Consider the following 19,036-nt stretch of genomic DNA (forward strand, 5'->3'; position numbering starts at 1 on the left):
TGTGTGTGTGTGTGTGTGTGTGTGTGTGTGTGTGTGTGTGTGTGTGTGTGTGTGTGTGTGTGTGTGTGTGTGTGTGTGTGTGTGTGTGTGTGTGGGCGTTTCTTCCGAGCAGAGCGACGGGCTGGCATGGCATCTGCACAACCACTGCCCACTCGGACCAAAACAAGCCACGCTTCTTCTTCACTACGCTGGCAAAGACACCGGCAAAACAAACAAACCAAGGCTAGCAAAAGTTCCATCGCTCCATGTCACTGCAAATATCATACAGTGGTTTTTGTGGACAATCTAAAAGAAATGTTGGAAAAAATGTTATCTCAGGTTTGGTTGCCACAAAATTTGAACGTTCAGACAGTTACTGGTAAGTTAAATTTGATGTAATAGTTATCATCACGCAGATCTGAAATGGCCACAGACAACATTCACATCACTCAATGCTATTTCTTTCCAACATAGCTGAGGTTTCACTGCAGCATTACGGAAAGAGGACTGATGGGACTGTGTAAATGGTCAGTTTATGTGAACACTTGCTTATTAAGCTCAGATTGTTTTTTAAGTGTTCTTGAGATCTTCTGCCAGTAAATTTAGAAAGGAAAGAACGATGACTCTGGTCAGAAATTGTTAGCATCATATATTTTGATCTGGAACATGATGATTTTTTCCATCTCTCCCTGAAAAAAATTTGAGCATTAAAATGTGATGCAGATAAAACTATTTAAAAAATTATTACTCTAGTAGCTCAAAAAGTTTGCATACATTCTGATTAGTTGACAGGATAGACAGTGCTCTTTTATGGGATAGCTAGTGTGTAGCATAGGCCTACAATTAAATAAATGTTTAGTCTTTTATTTAGCACTTACTCCAGTATTACTGCTAATTAGTTCTGTGGAAGTTTTTTATAACACCATTGTAAGATTATAATATAAGACATTTTCTTTTACTGTGTTACACGCTTAAAAATGAACAACGTCCATGTATGGAATGACATGAGGATGAATAATTAATGACAGAATTTTAATGTATGGGTGAACTTTTCCTTCAAGGAATAAAACAGTCAGGAGGCCAAAAAGAGGGGGCAGAGAGAGAGAGAGAGAGAGAGAGAGAGAGAGAGAGAGAGAGAGAGAGAGAGAGAGAGAGAGCATTAGGCACTAAAAGCTTTCCTCCTCTCGCTAAAGGCTAATGTTATTGCCATGGTGAAGAATTCTCCGGAACTGGAGAAAAACGCACTGAGGTGATTCATAAATGGACCGTGAGGAATGGATCCTCTGGGACAATAATTAGACATGTCTCAGTCTATCTCTCCCTCCATCCGCTTTTTTCTCTCTCTCAGATGATGGATTGACAGCATCCATGTGGTCTTGGAACAAACTTATCAAGCTTTAGTCATAGTTTTAGCTGTTAATTCGACGTTACCTTCCTTACCTCAAGATAGGCATCGCGCGAAACGCTAGTCCTACGGTAACGGTTCATCATTTGAATATTAAGTAGATTGCGATGACGCAGCTGTAATCCTTCCAATGGTAAATAAGTATTTTATAAACATTAGTTAAATTATTCTGACGTCGCCCGCTGACCTTCCTATAGAAAATGCTTTTACTTTAAATAGTAATTACGTTTTTCTGCCGTCGCTTGGAATTCGTCAAATGGCTAATACATGGATCATGAATAGTAAGAGGAAAACCTTCGCCATAGTAGAATTGGTAAATTCTCGTCGGAGTTCGATGTGAAATGACATGATCTGGTGAGGTTCACTTCACTTCAGTTCCTACATCCTCATGTGAACCTACGGTCACAATTCATGATTTAATGCGGTAAGTGGCATTTTATCTCCATATTGTATGCTTGATGACTATTTGGTTAATTTTTTTGTAATGAAGTTGTTGACAAACTGTAAAGTTGTAATATACTTTATGTATATGTCTTTCTGTGTGCCTGTCTATACTGTAGCAAAGTATGTTGGGTTTTCATTTTGAGTGTAAAGATCTATGATAATTTTCACAATTAGGTCTGTTTTAAGTTCAGTTAAGCTGAAATGAAACTGAAACATTTCAAAGCAGATCAATACGTTTTTTGCTTTGTCAGACACTCAGGGCAAACATAAGCCTATGTACTTTGCATTAGGATTGAATAGTTTCTATATTGAACTATACTGAACAAGGTGCAACTGCAGGGACCCTGATAAATATTTAAATGTGTACGAGAGTGTGTTACAACCCATTTGGAAAGTTTGGAAGCTGTAAAAGGAAATTGTATGCATCTTTTCAAACTCTGTCATTCATGAATGGGATGCGGTTGGAATGATTGAACTAGGCGGCCAGACAAATTCAAACCACATCATGAAAGGATTTTGATAGGCCAGACTACTGCATTTTTTCTTTACAAGCATGCCATAAACAGACCCTCTGGAAAGTTCTCCTGTGGGTGATGAAGTACAAGCTCACACACATGGAGACGTGGGCCTATAATGCATTGGCTTCAGGTTTGAAATCTTTAGTGCTCCGCACACCTTGTGAGACATCAGGTCTCCACAAAATCCTTTCAATTTAACTTCCGTGCTAGATTAATTTGTTTCATGTCCCTTCTATCGAAAAATATTGCACACTTGTTACAAAACGTCCAATGCCCATGCTGTGTAATGAAATGTGACTGGGAAATGAGGGACTGCTATATTGATCAGAGATAGAAGTAAAAATTTGTATCTACAAGTCAATGTACTTGCACATAAGAAGGAAAATAATGCACTGAAGTGGCAATCAGCTTGCAGAAATGCGTCACAGAAGTGAAATGCTAGCAATTTGAGACACGTTGCATGTTTGGAAAGATGGATTTTCCTCATTGACAAGATCAAAGTCGGCCCATGTCAACACGTTCTGGTGTTTAATATGCATTGCGGTGGTCTCTATCATGTGCACTTCAAAGGAAATTAGAGTTAAATGGTGTTTATTCTACAATCATTGAGTCTGTGACCTTTCATGAGGATAAAATATTAGCAGACTGGTTAGTGAATTTTGTAAAATGCTTCCATGTGTGTCATTTATGGATGCAATGCAATAATACGTGCAAAAACGTGTTTCACATTACTATAAAAATATGGCGGGGTGGAATCCAAATTTCTGAGACCACTAGTAAATTGCTTTTCTAATTTAATTTGAACTTTCCATTATAAATTAAATTGTCAGCATAACAAATTGAGTTAAAAGTTGAACTGGAAAATCAACATGAATGATCCAAATAGCATCTTGAGCCTCTGGGACCGCCTGTACAAAGAGTCACATGATCAATGCCAATCATTTACTTGCTGTTTATTAGTGACCTAGAAGTAGTGCAAAAATATTTCCTCTTCATTTTATGTCATAACATAAGGTTTCAGTGAAAATGGTCCCCACATTTTCCCTCTTCTTATGTGTGTACATTCTAGAGATTTTGTTATTCATGATATATATTCACCCCGATTTGGAAAAGTCTTGTACCAACCCTACAGAAATGTTTTTAGAATCTGACATTTCTACCGCAGATGATTTAGTCTTAACGGCTTCCAAACATGAGGCCATGCAGCCATTATCAAATCAGTCTCAGAGATTTTGTTTGACCTTTCCCTGCATGGCTGCTCGCCGGAGCAGAACCAGTACGGCCATGAGCTGTGTGGCGCAGTCAATCTTTGGAGTATTGACTTAAAGGGATAGTTCCCCCAAAAATCAAGATGTATCATTTACTTGCCTTGCTTCATGCCATTCTAAAACTGTATCCATGTTGTTATTTTTTCTGTGGAACACAAAAGTGAACATTTTTAAAACATCTTTATGAAGTGATCGCTATCTTTATAGTGACTTTGATTGTCCAGCTTCACCATAATAGCTTTTGGATTTGGAACGGCACAAGGGTTGTAATGTTTGGGCAAACTATTCCTTTAATAAGAATAATAATGAAAATTCCACAGAAAGTGAAAAAAAATTCCTTTGTTGCTTCCTCATTCAAAATGTACTTCACCAATGAATGCAAATGTAATGCTGTATTTGATTAATATGTGATCATACGATTCTATTCAGTTCTTCCGTTTACTTTTATTACCTAAAAATTGTCATGATTGACTGGCCCTCAAGTTGTTTCAAACCTTTATGAATTTCACAAAAGAACACAAAAGAATTTTGGCAACCAAACAGTTGATGGGCCCCATTGACTTCCATAGTAGGTTAAAAAAAAAAAATATGGAAGTCAATGGGGCCCATGAACTGTTTGGTTGCCAACATTCTTCAAAATATCTTCTTTTGTGTTTGGCAGAAGAAAGAAACTCAGAACAACTTGAGGGTGAGTAAATGATGACAGAATTTTTATTTGTGTGTGTTTCATCCCTTTAACACCTCACTTTTTAAATGTAGTGCTCAGTTATGCTGCAATCTCTGTTTGATTTGTTGCAAAATAAAACATGTCACTCTCAGACCTTTACAGTGAACTTTTGAAATGTATTTGGCAATGAAAAAATTCCAATATTTCAAAAGCACGGAAGTAAAACTTCTGGCTTCTGTTTTCCTCGTTTCTGGTTTAATGTCGTTTTTAATATAGACAGCCATTCGGTATTCATGATTAAGTGCGGGAAGAGCAAAGACTAGGTGTTAACATACATTTTCCTCGGCTGGAAAAATTTGGCACATTGGTGTTCTATTCACAGCACACTGACACATCCCTCAACCCCTTTAGCAATTTCCTGGAGAAAGCTGGACAGTTGCAGACTCTTGCTACACCGTAAACCCAGTGTACACCAACAGTATTGCGTTTGCTTAAAATATGACGTAGTGATGCATGTAACATAGCTGAGGTGATATATAATATGTATATAGCTTATAAATCATCTGAGATCAGCTGGAAAATTCATACCCTTTTTACATTATGAGTCTGAAATATATTCAGCAATAAAAAATATACAGAAATATCTTCTTTTCTCTCAGGAAAACTGTATCAGACAGGAGCACAATCGCGCCATTATGACATCACTGTGAGGGTGGCCCAGGAATGCTGTGGAAACAACAATAATACATCACATTTTTCTGCACGAAAAGTAGCTGTGGTCATGGCTTTGAAATCCGGTTCTCCCGTCCTCCAGTCTGAAATGTCCAAATCTAATGGATCATTCTGTTCTGATTTGCTCCATGAAAGGACTTGAGACATTTTGTGCAGGACCGAAGCAAACTCTTTTCTACACGTTCACCCCCTTTCCACTAGTTTTACATTGTTGAGGAAATTTGAGTCCATAAGAGGGAAAAGGAAGAGAAAAAACTGTTAGTTAAATTCACTCTGCCCTTAAAATAGGATTCTGGGAACAAATTTGTCCGGTAGCTGTTTGCAGCTCTCTCGTCTTGAGCCATTCAAAACACAGGCCATTTTTTTTTATTTTTTTTTTACCAAACGCTTTGAAATGATGAACTTTGACTGGGCAGCTGAATCTGTGGCGTCTGCATGGGAACATCTGCTGTTTAATCATGTTGGATTCCTCTCACGCAGTCGATGTCTATCAGCTAAACAAGAACATTTATATCTAGAATTCGATTATTACATCCTAGGTTTAAGTATTGTGGGTTTTTTTTAGACTGTATTCCCCTTTTCCCCACTTTATATGCTAAATCTGTAAGTTTCGAAAAGCAGTGCTACTTTAAAGGAATAGTTCACTAAAACCTCATAAAAAAATCACTCTCAAGACGTTCAATTCTTTTGTACCATTAAATTAGACATTTTGAAGCGCTACATCTGACTCTTTTGAATGACTGTTCATGTCTGTCATGCTCCAAAGATCACAAAAAGGTGTCATAAAAGTAGTTTAAAAACTTGCACACTGCGTATTTCTAAGTCATATTATACTTTTATAATATAATGTAATATAAAAAAGTTTTATAATATGATAGACAGCTGAAGGTTTGCAGAAACGTTTAGATCCCAAAATTAGGCTGTGCATAGATGCACCGTACCAGGTTTGAGCCAGGTTTCCTTTTTAAGAAAGTTTTAACTGGATAACATAACACAAAAATACTTAAACATTTAACTTTTTTAACTGTATATGGTACATTCACTGGTAAATTGCTAAAAACAAACAAATATGTTTTTACTGTTGTTTCAGTAAAAACATTACTGAATATGTTTTTCACTGTTTATCTTTCCACATTTACAGTCTGTGATGAAATTGATGTGATGCAACTTTTATAGCAAAATTAATCTTTCGTTTCACACTGCTATTTTTGATTCAGTGTTTTTCAGTTTTATAGGCTTTATTTAGTGTGAATTTTATGTGTTTGATGACATAACTAATTGTTTTTGTGCTGGACAAAAACTTCTTTTTTTTTTCATTTATCAAAACTATTTTATTTTATTTTTTAACATTTATTTATAATATTTTTAATTATATAGTCTCATAATTTTCTAAAATATATTATCCTCATAGCTTCAAATTTAAGCGACAATTTTTCGTAACTAGCGGCATCCAATAAAATTGCTAAATAATGACTATTTTCGAACAGGTTTCCTGAACACTAACTCCATCTTCAATTGGTGGGACAAACAGAACTTTTTTGTAACGTCAAAATCAAATCAAAATTTGATTAAAAAATGTAATTATGAGAAGCTTGCCTTTGAAACTACACTTTTAAAATAGCTTCCTTGAGAGTGTTAATGATATTCAGTAGAGTGGTTTACACCGCTGCCCGGGGTCAAACCCCACAACGCCAACCTGGTTTGGATAAGCTGACGATCTCTCCTTCTCTCCCCATAGGGTACGGGCAGTCCTGGGACGCAGCTGGACCGCAGCTGTAAAGCTTTTGGATCTAAAGTTGCAGCTGTGGTGGGGAGGGTTCCTGGCACCGTGATTTGGTGGATAAACAGAATTGAAAATCACATTGCCAGGGATTTCCACCCCTGCACAGTTCTTCAGGTGCCCCACCTACACCGCCAACCTGACCAGGGGTATTTTGGAGATCCTGTAACAGCAGACAAAGAACCACAGAGATTTGTCTGGATTAGACTGTCAGGGCTCTTGTGTGCATGTGGCTTAACGTCAACACTGACCCTATTTACTTTCATAATGCATGTTCCAGCTTTTATTGTGCTGGTTTTATCAGTCATCAAAATGTACTTGCTCCACCTTGGAAATGATTTTAAGAATGACTATTACTAATGCTTATAAATACGGAGGCCCTAAAGGGACATGGTGATATGAGATGGAAGAAAAAAAATATATTTCAATGCTTTTGAGCTCTGCCGCAAAATGTTTGCGTTCCACCAAGAAACTTTGTGTTCACTTGTAAAGAACTTGAATTTTTGTGAGCGAACACAATGATTCTCAAACATTTTTTGAGTGAACAAAAAGTTTCAAGGGAAAACTCAAAATATTTGTGAGAGATTTATGATTTTTCCTTACATCTCATATTTTTTCCCATCACCATGTCCCTTTAGGGGCTCCGTACATACTTGGGATTAGTGATTTAAACAAACCCTTGACTCTAAAAACTGAACTTTGGTTCATTACTTTTCTAAGAAACCTTACTTACCCACTTGATTTTGCACAAAAATGTGCAAAAAAAAAAAGGCGGCAAAATTAAGGCCCATTCACACCAAGGACGATAACTTTAAAGGGTAACTAAGCCCCTAGTCAGAGCCTGACTCCACCCACTGGCAATATTTGAGAAATGCTGGAAAAGTGGACAGAGCCCAGTTGAGGGGGGCGTGCACCTGAGACGCATCTCTCTGTAGGCAAGGGCTTGGTTAGCTGGTACCCTCTGACGTCACGCAGTACCACAACTTCCAATAGGAAAATTCAACTGCAGTAGCCACCGTTCAACCTGAAGAGGGCAGCACTCAGACGTTTTTACACCATATATTGTAGAATTAAAACACTTTAAACCCAAATGTCAAAAAATGTACTTGAATCAATGAACAGCATTTATGAAGCTCCATTCCCACAGATCATAAACTAAAAAAAGTTGTTTTAGTGTTTATTTACCCTTTAATAATAAAGTTTTTTAAAAATCATTCTAAATTTGAAAGATTAACAGATTTCACACCAAAACTATACCGATTATGGCACAAAGGAAAAATGTCATTGGAATCACTTTCAGAATGTTTTTTTTTCACAACTGATGAATGATGAAAACATTGACAGCCAATCAGAATCCATCCTGCTTTAAATAGCTTGTGAAATTAAAAGTGGCAGATGACAAAACTGCAGCATGCACTTATAAACAGATTGTTAATGTACATTGGTACTAATGCGTTGGTACTAATATGGTAATCGTTATAGCTACCATCATTGATGGTGAGTTCTTCCTGGACAAATGCCGCTTCAGAAAATGTAAAACACTTTTTTTACGTGCCGCTTGCTGGAACATATTGAAATTCAGACTTTGTTTATGCAACCTCTTCGACATTTAGTTCATATGAGTGCAAGTGCTTGGTATGTTTTTCAGACTCAATAACACAAACAGTGACTCATCGCTCTGGAAATATCATTTTTCCTCAGGAATGACAGATAATGGCTTACTGGAATATCGGTGAAGGCAAAAGGGCATCTGGCAAGTTTAATATAAAATGGAGATGCAAACCATGTTTGACACCCACGGCGCTTAGGACTGTTAACAGACGGTATGTTATGATTGCCTGAAAAATCCGGAATAAAATCCTGCTGACTGGCGTTACAACAGCTAACAATCCCAGAGCCTTCGCTGGTGACTATTTTATTTATACAACTATTTTTTAACGGCAGTCAATGCTTTTTAGAATCAAATGGTTTAGTCACAACTTCAAACAACATGGTCTAACTGAGCCACACTAAGCCAAACATTGATATCTTGGTATCAACATGAGAACAGCTTCAAGTGTGGAAGATATTGACTTTTTTGTTCAAATCTAGCATTGTAAATTATTTATGCAAAGTCACAATGACTAAGCGGGTATAATTACCCAAGATACATCTTGTTTCTAGCTAATACGCCTTGTTCGGTCGCACCCTTTCCATCTCGAGCCGGTCCATCAGGTCATCACTTGCTCAAGGCGCAGAGCTTAGCTAATTGGTGAGCATTGATCCCTCAAGAATACTGTTCACAGTGGCTAAGTTCAGTCCCTGGAGTGAACTGTATGATGTATGGTCAGGTGGTCCACCTACTTGCTCTGGCATCAAAGTGAGACAGGGCAGGAACTGGGCATAGTGAAGGGTGGGATGCCAGTAAATGTGAAACCAGTTAGGACACGAACACGCCAATGAGGCAGGTTAAGCTCTTAGACCGGTGGTTTGAATACTGTTGTACACAAAAGTGTCCGGCTTTCATTACACAGAGCAGGTTCTGACCACTTTTTTTGAACACAATGGAAGCACTGGCACACAAAGTTAAAGTCTATTTAGACCAGTTATTGCACGTTAGTAAATGCACTCCAGTCATGAAAAAGCAGAAAGGTGTAGCCTAGATGTTCCAGGTAAGCAGGGGCTACAACAAATCATAATCCGTCACTTGGATGGACTAAGTTCTGCTCTACTTTTATAGTTTTTATGAATGCAGCCTTGTATGGTGGTTATTTGTGCAGCATTGATGATAATTTAGGCCTATATCATTTTAGTTGTTTGTAGAGTTCAATAGTTTCAGCGGTAGTATTTTTGATCAATTCAGTTTTCTCATAGGGATATTTAAGAGTTATAGGCCATGAACCCAGTCAAACAGATACGAGGTGAAAAAAAACATTGCAAAGTTTGTTTTGACGCAAAAAGCAGTTTTAGAAAATTTGACAAAAACGCAAAGGCACAATACTGTGAACTTTAACGGCTTTAGTGAGTGAAAGAGAACATGATGAGAACAGACTTGAAGGTGTGAAGGGTTTTTGCTCTTGCCAACTGCACTTTTAACCTACAATTAACTGCATATTGGGGTCAGACTCAAGAGTGTTTTCAAACAAGGCGTGGTGTCATGACCATCCCTGCAAATTGTTCAGACAAATCCTCTCAGATCATGTGTATAATTGCGATGATGTGGTTTTGAAGGAACGATTGAGGGCTGTGCACCCTTGTGCCTGCTAAACTGGTATCAGTGTGCTGATTGAGTGCTGGCTCAGTTCAGCAGGAACAGGAGTGAAGTCCTTAACACCACTGCTTTACTCTCCTCCAAGCAGAATACAGCGTACTTCAGAATCCTCCAAACAGCTTTATGTGTCCTTTACAATCAGCGGACTTCTGTATCCTTCGATTAGCATTCGGTGTCCTTTACTCTCATCCTATCAGCATGCAGCGTACTTCTGTATACTCTAATCAGCATGCAGTGTCCTTTACTCTCATCCTATCAGCATGATTTGTGCTTTATTATCGTCCAATCAGCATTCAGTTTCTTTTATGCTCCTCCAATCACAAGTCGGTGTCATTTACTCTCATCAAATCAGCATGCAGCGTGCTTCAGTGTCCCCCAATCAGCATTCAGTGTTCTTTACTCTCATCCAATCAGTCTGCGGCATGTTTCAGTAGCCTCCAATCAGCATGCAGTGTCCTTTACTCTCATCCAATCAGCATACAGCGTGCTTCAGCGTCCTCCAATCAGCATGCAGTGTTCTTTACTCTCATCCAATCAGCCTGCAGCATGCTTCAGTACCCTCCAATCAGCATCCAATGTCCTTTACTCTCAACCTCTCAGCGTGCTGTGTGTTTCAGTATCCTCCAATCAGCATTCAGTGTACTTTGCTCTCATCCAATCAGCATGCTTTAGTACCATCCTATCAGCATTCAGTGTCCTTTACTCTCCCCCAATCAGAATGAATAATACTTCAGTATCCTCCAATCAGAATTCAGTGTCCTTTACTCTCCTCCAATCAGCATGCAGTATGCTTCAGTGTCCTCCAATCATCATTCAGTGTACTTTACTGTGCTCCAATCAGAATGCAGTGTGCTTCCGTATTCTCCAATCAGCATTTAGTGTCCTTTACTCCTATCCAATCTGCATGAAATGTGTTTCTCATCAACTTGCTGCTATATAAACATCTGTCATCAGTGAATATAAAATATGTTTTATAACCGACCTTAATAAAACATGAATGGTTAACCATTAGAAGTCAAGGCATTGAGGATAATGGATTTTTTTGCATACTGATTAAAGCCATATCCATATTTTCAGCATTGTGTTCTGTTCTAAGCACAGGCATGGCCATGGGAACGCACAATATCAAGATGTTTCAGGTTTTACCTCATATTCGGCGTGCCTCAAAAAGGCCTGCAGCGTCTCTGCATGTTTGACGGTGTCAGAGATAGTGAAAATGAATTACGGCAAGAGACTTAATTTAGGTCGCGCTGTCATATCCATTTATGCATATAAAAAATGGAATGCTCCAGGTGGATCATAAATCTACCTCATAATGTTAACTTTCTGCAGCCTAGCTTTGGCTTTTCCTTTTTTTTGAATCTTAACAGAGCTGCTCCTGCAACAGTTAGGGAAAAGATTACAACTGGAGAAATGCTGTATACATATATAGCCTTTAAATAAAAACAAAAAAAGATGCAAATCTTTTAAAAAATGTTTAGTATGATGCTTGTTAATTTTTCCTCTTTCTTAGACATACTAAAATTCTTATGGTATAACTATATAAGGTAAAACTAAGCATTGAAAATGTGTTGCCATGGCGTTGCTTTGCAGTTGCTAGGGTGTTCTGAACACCTTTTAGAATGTTACTATGCAGTTGCTAAGGTGTTCAAAATAGTTTTTAGGATATAAGTGGTTTAGTACAAGTTGTTGTGCAGTTGCTAGGATGTTCGGATTGATTTTTAACATGTTGCTATGCAGTTGCTAGGTTGTTCTGAGTTTTTAACATGTTGTTATGAAGTTGCTTGGGAATTCTGAGACATTTAGAACATTGCTATGAAGTTGTTAGGATGTTCTGAATAGTTTTAGCATGTTGCTACTGTATGTGCTTCCATGCTTTTTATACTGTTGCTATGTTGTTACTAGGGTTTTCTAGTAAGTGGTTTACTGTTAGTTGCTAGGGTGTCAAAAACTACTATGTAGTAAAAAAAAATGCTGCACAATTGGATTGATCCGTCATATAGCATCTATATAGGATATTTTCCATATGGCAGGCCTTGCGGTCTTCAACCGTTCTCCTCAGTCCGCAGCATCGACAGCTACTTGGAAAGATTTGTGCTACTCAGAAACAATTATAGGTCATAAATGCATCAGTGGGAAGGAGCTGCGGGATGAAAGCAAAAAGCCTCTTATTTTAGTTTCACAGCAATGTCAGAGGCCTTTTATCATGCGCTCAGAGACTGACCAGATTTCGTGACGTGGCCTCCTTAAGATGTTTGATATTGTTTTGTTCCCTCCGCCATCATGTAGTCAGTGTGTTTGCGGTCCAGACCAGAGCTGTGCGCTTTATAATTGGTTTAACTTGAACAAGACCAGCTGTGCAATAAAGCAGAAAAGCCATGTGAAGAAACCGTCTGTAGATCCTTCGGGGTCACGATCCAGCGCATGCAGAAAAGGATTTCACATCTGTGCTGAATGTAAGTGGTTGTAATGTATTTATTTAAATACAATTTAAAGACATGTTGACACCAAATGAATGCCTGTGAGGTCCTCATGCCACAGATGAACTGTCCTCCAATCAGCATGCAGTATGTGCTACTATCCTCCAATCAACAAGCAGTACCCCTCACTCTCTTCCAATCAGCATGCAGCATGTTTTCCTGTCCTCCAATCAGCATGCTCACCCTGTTTATTGCATTTGCAGAAGTTTTCTCAGGCAAGAGCTGGGTTAATTCTATCCTTGAGGATCTCACAAGCAAGTTTAATCATGAAGCAACTGAATAACGATAAACACATGCCTAATTTCTTGTTTGGCAGACTCTTGCCCTATAAGGGAAGAATCATAGTAATGTTGCCCAGAGCCAAATATCACACTGAGAAGTTATATGCAAAACATAATAAGCTAGGAACCTGTCATCAAATCGGTTGTAGCCTATCTGATTTATGCAGATGTGTTTTTTTTTCACTCAAATATTAAAACAACATGTTTCTCTTAATTAAATGAGGTAGGCCTACTAGACAATGAGAACGTTGTGTTTGCCTTTATTTCTGCTCTGATTTGTCAGTTAACTGAAATGTTGAATTAATTTGCATGGACTGTGAATGGTTTGAATGGAGCTAACCAGCTACAAATGTGCAGAAACCCTTTGCGAGGACTTTGTCGTCATTATCTGTGTGCAGAACACCTGGAGGCGACGAGCCGTAATCATGTCTGTCTGCACGCAACCGCACTTAACCCTTCGTGCCCTCTTTAATGAGAAAAACATAAATCCATGTTTCCTTCAAGACGTCATGCAGTCGTAAAGTAAACTATAATCATCCTAGGAATGTGTTTCAGTGGCATTTTTAGGTCAGTTCACACCCAGAACTATGACTATTAGCGTCACACCAATGAACACCGACGTTCTTTTTATTAAAAGCACGCGCAGCGGTTATGCAATCCAACGGTTCGCGCTCTGTGGAGTCCGGTGGATTCTGATTGGCCCTAATGGACCCTTGATGCGTTTTAACGGTCATTAGCATTGTAAATCGTGCATTTTTTTTATGTATGTAGGCCTTTTAAATAGAAAATATTAAAATTATATAGTTACAGTTGTCGTCCATGCTATGAACAGGCCTTGATGACTAATGCTTGACTTTGTGTACCAGGGTCAACCAGGGACTTTCAAATACAGCGGCTGTGGAAGCAACGATCAAATTTACATATTTTTCTCTTATCAATCTCTCTATTATTGTCCTCTTTGAAAGTTGTGACAACACTGTTGTGGAGGTTTTCTTTTGCTATTTGAGAAAATGGGAACAGGAAAAATATATTTAGTCTCTCATTTGCCGCTACAGATGTTTACCCAATTTGACGACTTCCACTTTTGAGAACCCGGAAATGTGTAAAGGGACACTGTTTTTTTTGTTTGTTTTTTGCTTTTTTTTTAAATCAGCTGGAAAAAAACGTAATGAAAGTGTTTCAAATGATACGTCTGCTCTGTGTCATCATTGTTTTAGTTGTACATTTGGCAGTTGCTTTTATCAAGAATAATCATCCTTTAGAACTCATAAAATGTGTACCTGGAAGGCAACATAGGTCGCTCTGGATTAAAGGGCATTTCAAACACATAAATATAAAATGTGTACTGTATACTTGTCATAAACATAGAAAATATTAAAATTATATAGTTACAGTTGTCGTCCATGGTATGAACAGTCTTTTATGGCTAATGCTTGACTTTGTGTACAATTCATCACAAACACACTTTAAGTATGTGCTAATGTGTATATTTTCTTAAGTATTTAAATAAACTACTACAGCTAAAATGCGAATGTTTCTTTCCTGTTAACATGTAGGCTACAGCTTTTAAATATATGCTCTGGCCATATTAATTACTTCCGTCCACTGTGCATTCTTTCAATTGCTGTCTGGATATTCCAGATGGTTTTAAGATGGGCTGTCATGTTATTTTTGGAGAGCTGTGGTTTCCCATGCACACTTCCATGTTTTTTATATATTCTTGAATGCTTGGGTGGATTTCAAAAGGTGGATCTGAATGTATCAATCTAGAGTCCTAAAATTCGGTCCTCTAAACCTAAACCACTGGGTATATTGTGTAACATTGTATGCAATCTTTTTGTTATTATTATTAACAAATAAGCTTAGTATGAAATGAAAATACCCAATGCCCTTTACAATCCTGAAGAATATTGCATTGAAGTAGTCTGTATATTGTCTTGTCTCCCTCTTGTGTTCATTGAATAATATTGACTGAGAATCTTTAAGAAATAGGCTATTGCAGGACAAATAGCAATCAATGCATTTTTATTTCCTTTACACAATTTTGACAAAGCACACACTTAAAATGTTACCCTGAAAACTTTAAAACAGTTTTACATGTGCACGTACAAAAATAGACATTTAAATTTTAAGTAAAATATGAAAATATACTTTTTAATACTTAAATTACAATATTTATATTACTTTTACATAAAACAACAATGAAAGGCAGTTTGTTTTTGAGAATCTTACAGGTATGATTGCTTTGCTTTGCATTCAGTTTAAATGTATTACTCAAGTTGCATTTTTTTGTCTGTTTTTTATGTTTTTGTTGCACAGCTGCTCACTTTTAAAATCCTTTCTTCATGTTTTGACCATCTTAACCTGCAGAAAGTGAAAGCCACACAATCATGGTGAGTTTAAGGAGTTGCAGTTCCTGTGGCGAAGGAAAAAACACACCTGCCCACCGCGGACTAACCGCTTGATGCAGATAAACAAGAAGTGGTGGAGCTGAGGCGTGTTTTCTTGCCGTTTTTCGGTTCGGGCGGAGGGCTGGTGCTCAGGTTTCGCACCTTGCTGAAGCTGTTGCGCAAACTGCTGTGTCGACTCCCTGAGGTGCTGGAGGTCTCCTGGGTCATGAAGGTCTTGGGGTTGCACAGTCCCGTCTTCAGACAGCAGCAGCACAGGAGCATCCCGATGGCTTTGCGTAACTCCAGGCTGCCGAACGAGTAAATGAGCGGATTCATGGCGGAGTTGAGCACGGCTAGGGCGATGACCCATTCGGGATTGAAGAGCGTGCTGCAATTTCGAGAGTAGCAGAAGAAGTCCACCAACAGGAGGATGAACAAAGGTCCCCAACACACCATGAAGACTCCCACGATTGAGATCACAGCCTTCAGGAGCCGCAGCGAACGCTTGCTGCTGCGTGCAGATATTGTCTCAGTGCTACTGCGGACATGGCAGTAGATCGCAAAATACAGTGCGCCGATTGTGAGCAGGATTATGAAGAAGATGACCAGGGCGAACAAGATGTAGCTTTTGGAGTAGAGCGGGAGAAGTGTGGAGCAACTTCTCAGGTCGCAAACGCAGTTCCAGCCCATCAGCGGAAGGAAGCCGATTATTAAGGCTGTTACCCAGCAAAGCACCACCATTATGTAGATTCGGTAAGTTTTAGTGGCAGTTTTCTGGTGGATGGGCTTCATCATAGTGGCGTAGCGCTCCACGGCGATCAAGAGCAGGCTAAATATGGACGCCGCTAATGCCACAAATAGAAGTCCTTCACGGAACAACCACAGAACTGGGCTTAGCTTGAAAGTGCGTTCGCCGGACATGCAGATGTTGACCACGTAGGCAGATCCCGTCAATAGGTCGCTCAGCGCGATGTTGGCGATGCAGATGAATATCCAGCGATGATGCATGCGCACGCGGAACAGCACCGCTAACAGCACCATGAGGTTCTCTAGGACAATGAAGACACTGAAGATCAGGAACAGGACGGTGACGGCGCTGATGCTGCTCTTCGATGGCTTGCGGTGCTGGAGGCGCCCGGTGAAGTTGTAGTGCCCCAGGATCAGGCTGTTGCTGGTCCAGTTGTAGACTTCTGGACAGGAAGAGGCGGAGCTGAAAGATCGCAGGACATCCATGATGTGAACAGCAGGAGCGTGGAGTTGAATCTCGCTGGGGTCGATTCGGTCGTTGATGCAATCGGACTCCAGGCAATCAGACTCCGGCTCCTTAGGAATACGTCCTGTTTATCCTTTCCCTCTCGGAATAGCCTGATGGAAAACAGTTCATTAGACAAAGTTAATTGATTTTTAGTGGGTGCATGAACTGAATAAATACCAAAAATTCTAAAGTTTAAATGTGAAAATCAAGCTTTTAAGGTTGTTTATATGTCTATGTGGTGTTTTTAACATGCTTTATAAAGAAACCATGTGTAAATTCATAAGTCAACATCATTGAGGAGTATTTTCTCCTTAAAACTGCAGTGAACCAAAGACAGTCTCAAAAACACGGTTTGAAATCGCTGGTGGGTTTTTTTCATCAAAGAAAAACGCTGGGCACAGTTTTTAAAAGAATCGTTTTCTTCTTAGAGTTAAGAACATTTTAATAATCTTATGAACCGTCTTGCGCAATGGAAAGGTTCAACACTCAAAGGTTCAAAAAGAGTTTTTGCCATAGAAAAAAACATTTTTGGTTCCCCAAAGAAGAAGAACTTTAATGATCTAAAGAACATTTTTCCACTTAATGCAATGGAAAGTTTCCATAGATTTTAAAGTTTCTCCATGGAACCATAGATGCCAAAAAAATAATCTTTATTTTTAAGAGTGTATGCTTTGATTTTGTCAATCCAGGAACACATCTTGGTAAAATCATCATCAACCTAAGGTGATGGCCGTGAAATGCTCATTTTACCAAGCTACACTGCTAACATGAGTAAAAAAATTAATCTGGCTTTCGAGTGGGCTTCACATTACAGGGAGAGTCCCGCTTGCATGGCACTCAGCGTCTTGCCCAAGTGCACAAGGGTGTCATCTCAGAAATTGCTATTTGCGGTGCCTGTTTCGGTTACCAGATTTTGTAACCGCCAGATTACACCACCGGCCACAAAATACAGAATAATGATGAGAATAGTAAAGAATAATTAAACTCTTTTAAATATTTTTTTTGTGTTTTTTAGTTTAAAAAAACTTATTTTAAAGTAAACGCATCTTGAGCTTGACCTAATTTAATCTCGCCATGTGTACAGTACATTTAAATATCTCTAGTTTCACTACTGCTCTTGTGGTTAAGAGGCTATTTCAGCGTGGCATGTTTAAAGAGCCAACACGTGCAATAAATCAATCAGTAAACAAATAAATGTGTTTAATTTAAATTGAATAATTATATGGTTCATGTTAAAAGCCAATACAATAACAGGTTTTAATCTCAATAATAAATGCAAAACCTTTCTGTTCAAATTACTACTAAATAGTTCATAAAAGACATTAATAAATTAATATATATATATATATGCATATGTTGTTTTTTGTAAAGTCAAAATAATCTTTAAATCTTAAATAAAAACCAAGGACATTTTGCTAGTGCATCTTAACTCACCTCTTATTAGTGATGCTGGTGTAATTGGTATTGAGCCATGCTCTGATGCAGAAAGCTCGAGCGCTGGGTCTCTGAACGATTATATACCCTGCAGTAACAAGGAAGGAAGCTTTCTTGCAGATATGTGACACACCCAATGGAGAAAGCTAAAAAATTATCAGTTTCTACATTGGTTCTAAAATGCACAATTGTGACATCTTCCCAGAATATGGGCAAATCATAGTGAGAAAAATCAAGTTGCACTTTAAGCAATATGATTTGGTAAAGAATATTGTACATGTTGGGGAAGATTTGTCATCTGTGTGAACACTATTTCCACAGCCTACAAAAGCACATATTGAAATATAATAAAGAAATAAATCAAATAAAAATGCGTACTTGAAAAATAATGATAAAAAACAAGCAATATTGAATACATATCTTTTTTCAAATAAATAGATAAACATAATGGTTTCCACTTATTAAGCAGTTTACAATATTATATTTGCAATAAAATATTTTAACTACAATAAATGGACGACAATGATTTAGAACTACTACAGGAAGCCATTGTGCCAGTTTCTAGTCCACACGTGTTGCAGTAATGAAAACATTTTGCAAGACCCTTTAAATACACTGATGCTACACGAATATCCTTACAACAGTTTTCAAGTTGCTTTAACTGACATTTCTCAGAAGCCAGTCAGCAAACAGGAAGCCCTGATGACCTAGTAAAAGTGGCCTCCTCCCTTACTCTTTTCAGTTCACCTCATCCAGCTGGGTGGAAACACACACACACACACACACTTACAAACCTCAATCACCTACAGTACATGTCTGTTTAATATCAATTACATTTGCAATCAACAAATGTAGCTGTTTTTTCCTAAATTTTCCAATACTGACAAGGGAATGCTTGCCAATTATAAATATTTTTGATGTGCAATGATCCATTGCATTCTTCATAATGTTTTATACATACATTTAAATCACTTGTAAACTGTTTATAAAGTAGAAACTACAGTTTTCTGCATCCAGATCCAGAGTAAAAATTAACTGATTTAGTCCTTTTTTTGTCTATGCATAATTTCTTTGCTCTCCTCCAAAACAATTTTAAATCATCGGAGTAAAATCACGCAGTTTCTTTTTTTAATTTCTGTTTGTATTATACTAA

The 19,036-nt window shown here is 38.2% G+C and overlaps 2 protein-coding genes and 1 long non-coding RNA gene across 3 annotated transcripts in view; 1 reads left to right on the forward strand and 2 right to left on the reverse strand.

The window, feature by feature from the left end:
* Positions 1-1,273: 1,273 nt before the first annotated feature.
* Positions 1,274-19,036, reverse strand: part of LOC143735203 (uncharacterized) — a 151,010-nt gene continuing 133,247 nt past the window's right edge. Inside the window, exon 7 of the mRNA XM_077225276.1 lies at positions 1,274-1,290. Coding sequence (XP_077081391.1) covers positions 1,286-1,290 — 5 coding nt within the window. The 3' untranslated portion in view covers positions 1,274-1,285. The remainder of the gene's footprint in view (positions 1,291-19,036) is intronic.
* On the forward strand, positions 10,189-14,330 carry LOC143735772 (uncharacterized). The gene is made up of 2 exons (XR_013203296.1): positions 10,189-10,714; positions 10,778-14,330. It is a non-coding gene; the product is annotated as an uncharacterized LOC143735772 (long non-coding RNA).
* On the reverse strand, positions 14,813-17,988 carry s1pr4 (sphingosine-1-phosphate receptor 4). The gene is made up of 2 exons (XM_077226014.1): positions 17,884-17,988; positions 14,813-16,559 (listed from the first exon to the last, which is right to left on the reverse strand). Exon 2 carries the CDS (start codon positions 16,425-16,427, stop codon positions 15,258-15,260), a length of 1,170 nt encoding a protein of 389 aa, XP_077082129.1. The 5' UTR covers positions 16,428-16,559; positions 17,884-17,988; the 3' UTR covers positions 14,813-15,257.

Source organism: Siphateles boraxobius, unplaced genomic scaffold (genome assembly GCF_051911475.1).
Source record: "Siphateles boraxobius isolate OS27281-9 unplaced genomic scaffold, OSU_SipBor_1 13, whole genome shotgun sequence".
NCBI lineage: Eukaryota > Metazoa > Chordata > Actinopteri > Cypriniformes > Leuciscidae > Siphateles > Siphateles boraxobius.

Excerpts from the sequence above, each read along its gene's own strand:
- s1pr4 (XM_077226014.1), bottom strand. The coding sequence starts at position 16,427 with ATGGATGTCCTGCGATCTTTCAGCTCCGCCTCTTCCTGTCCAGAAGTC.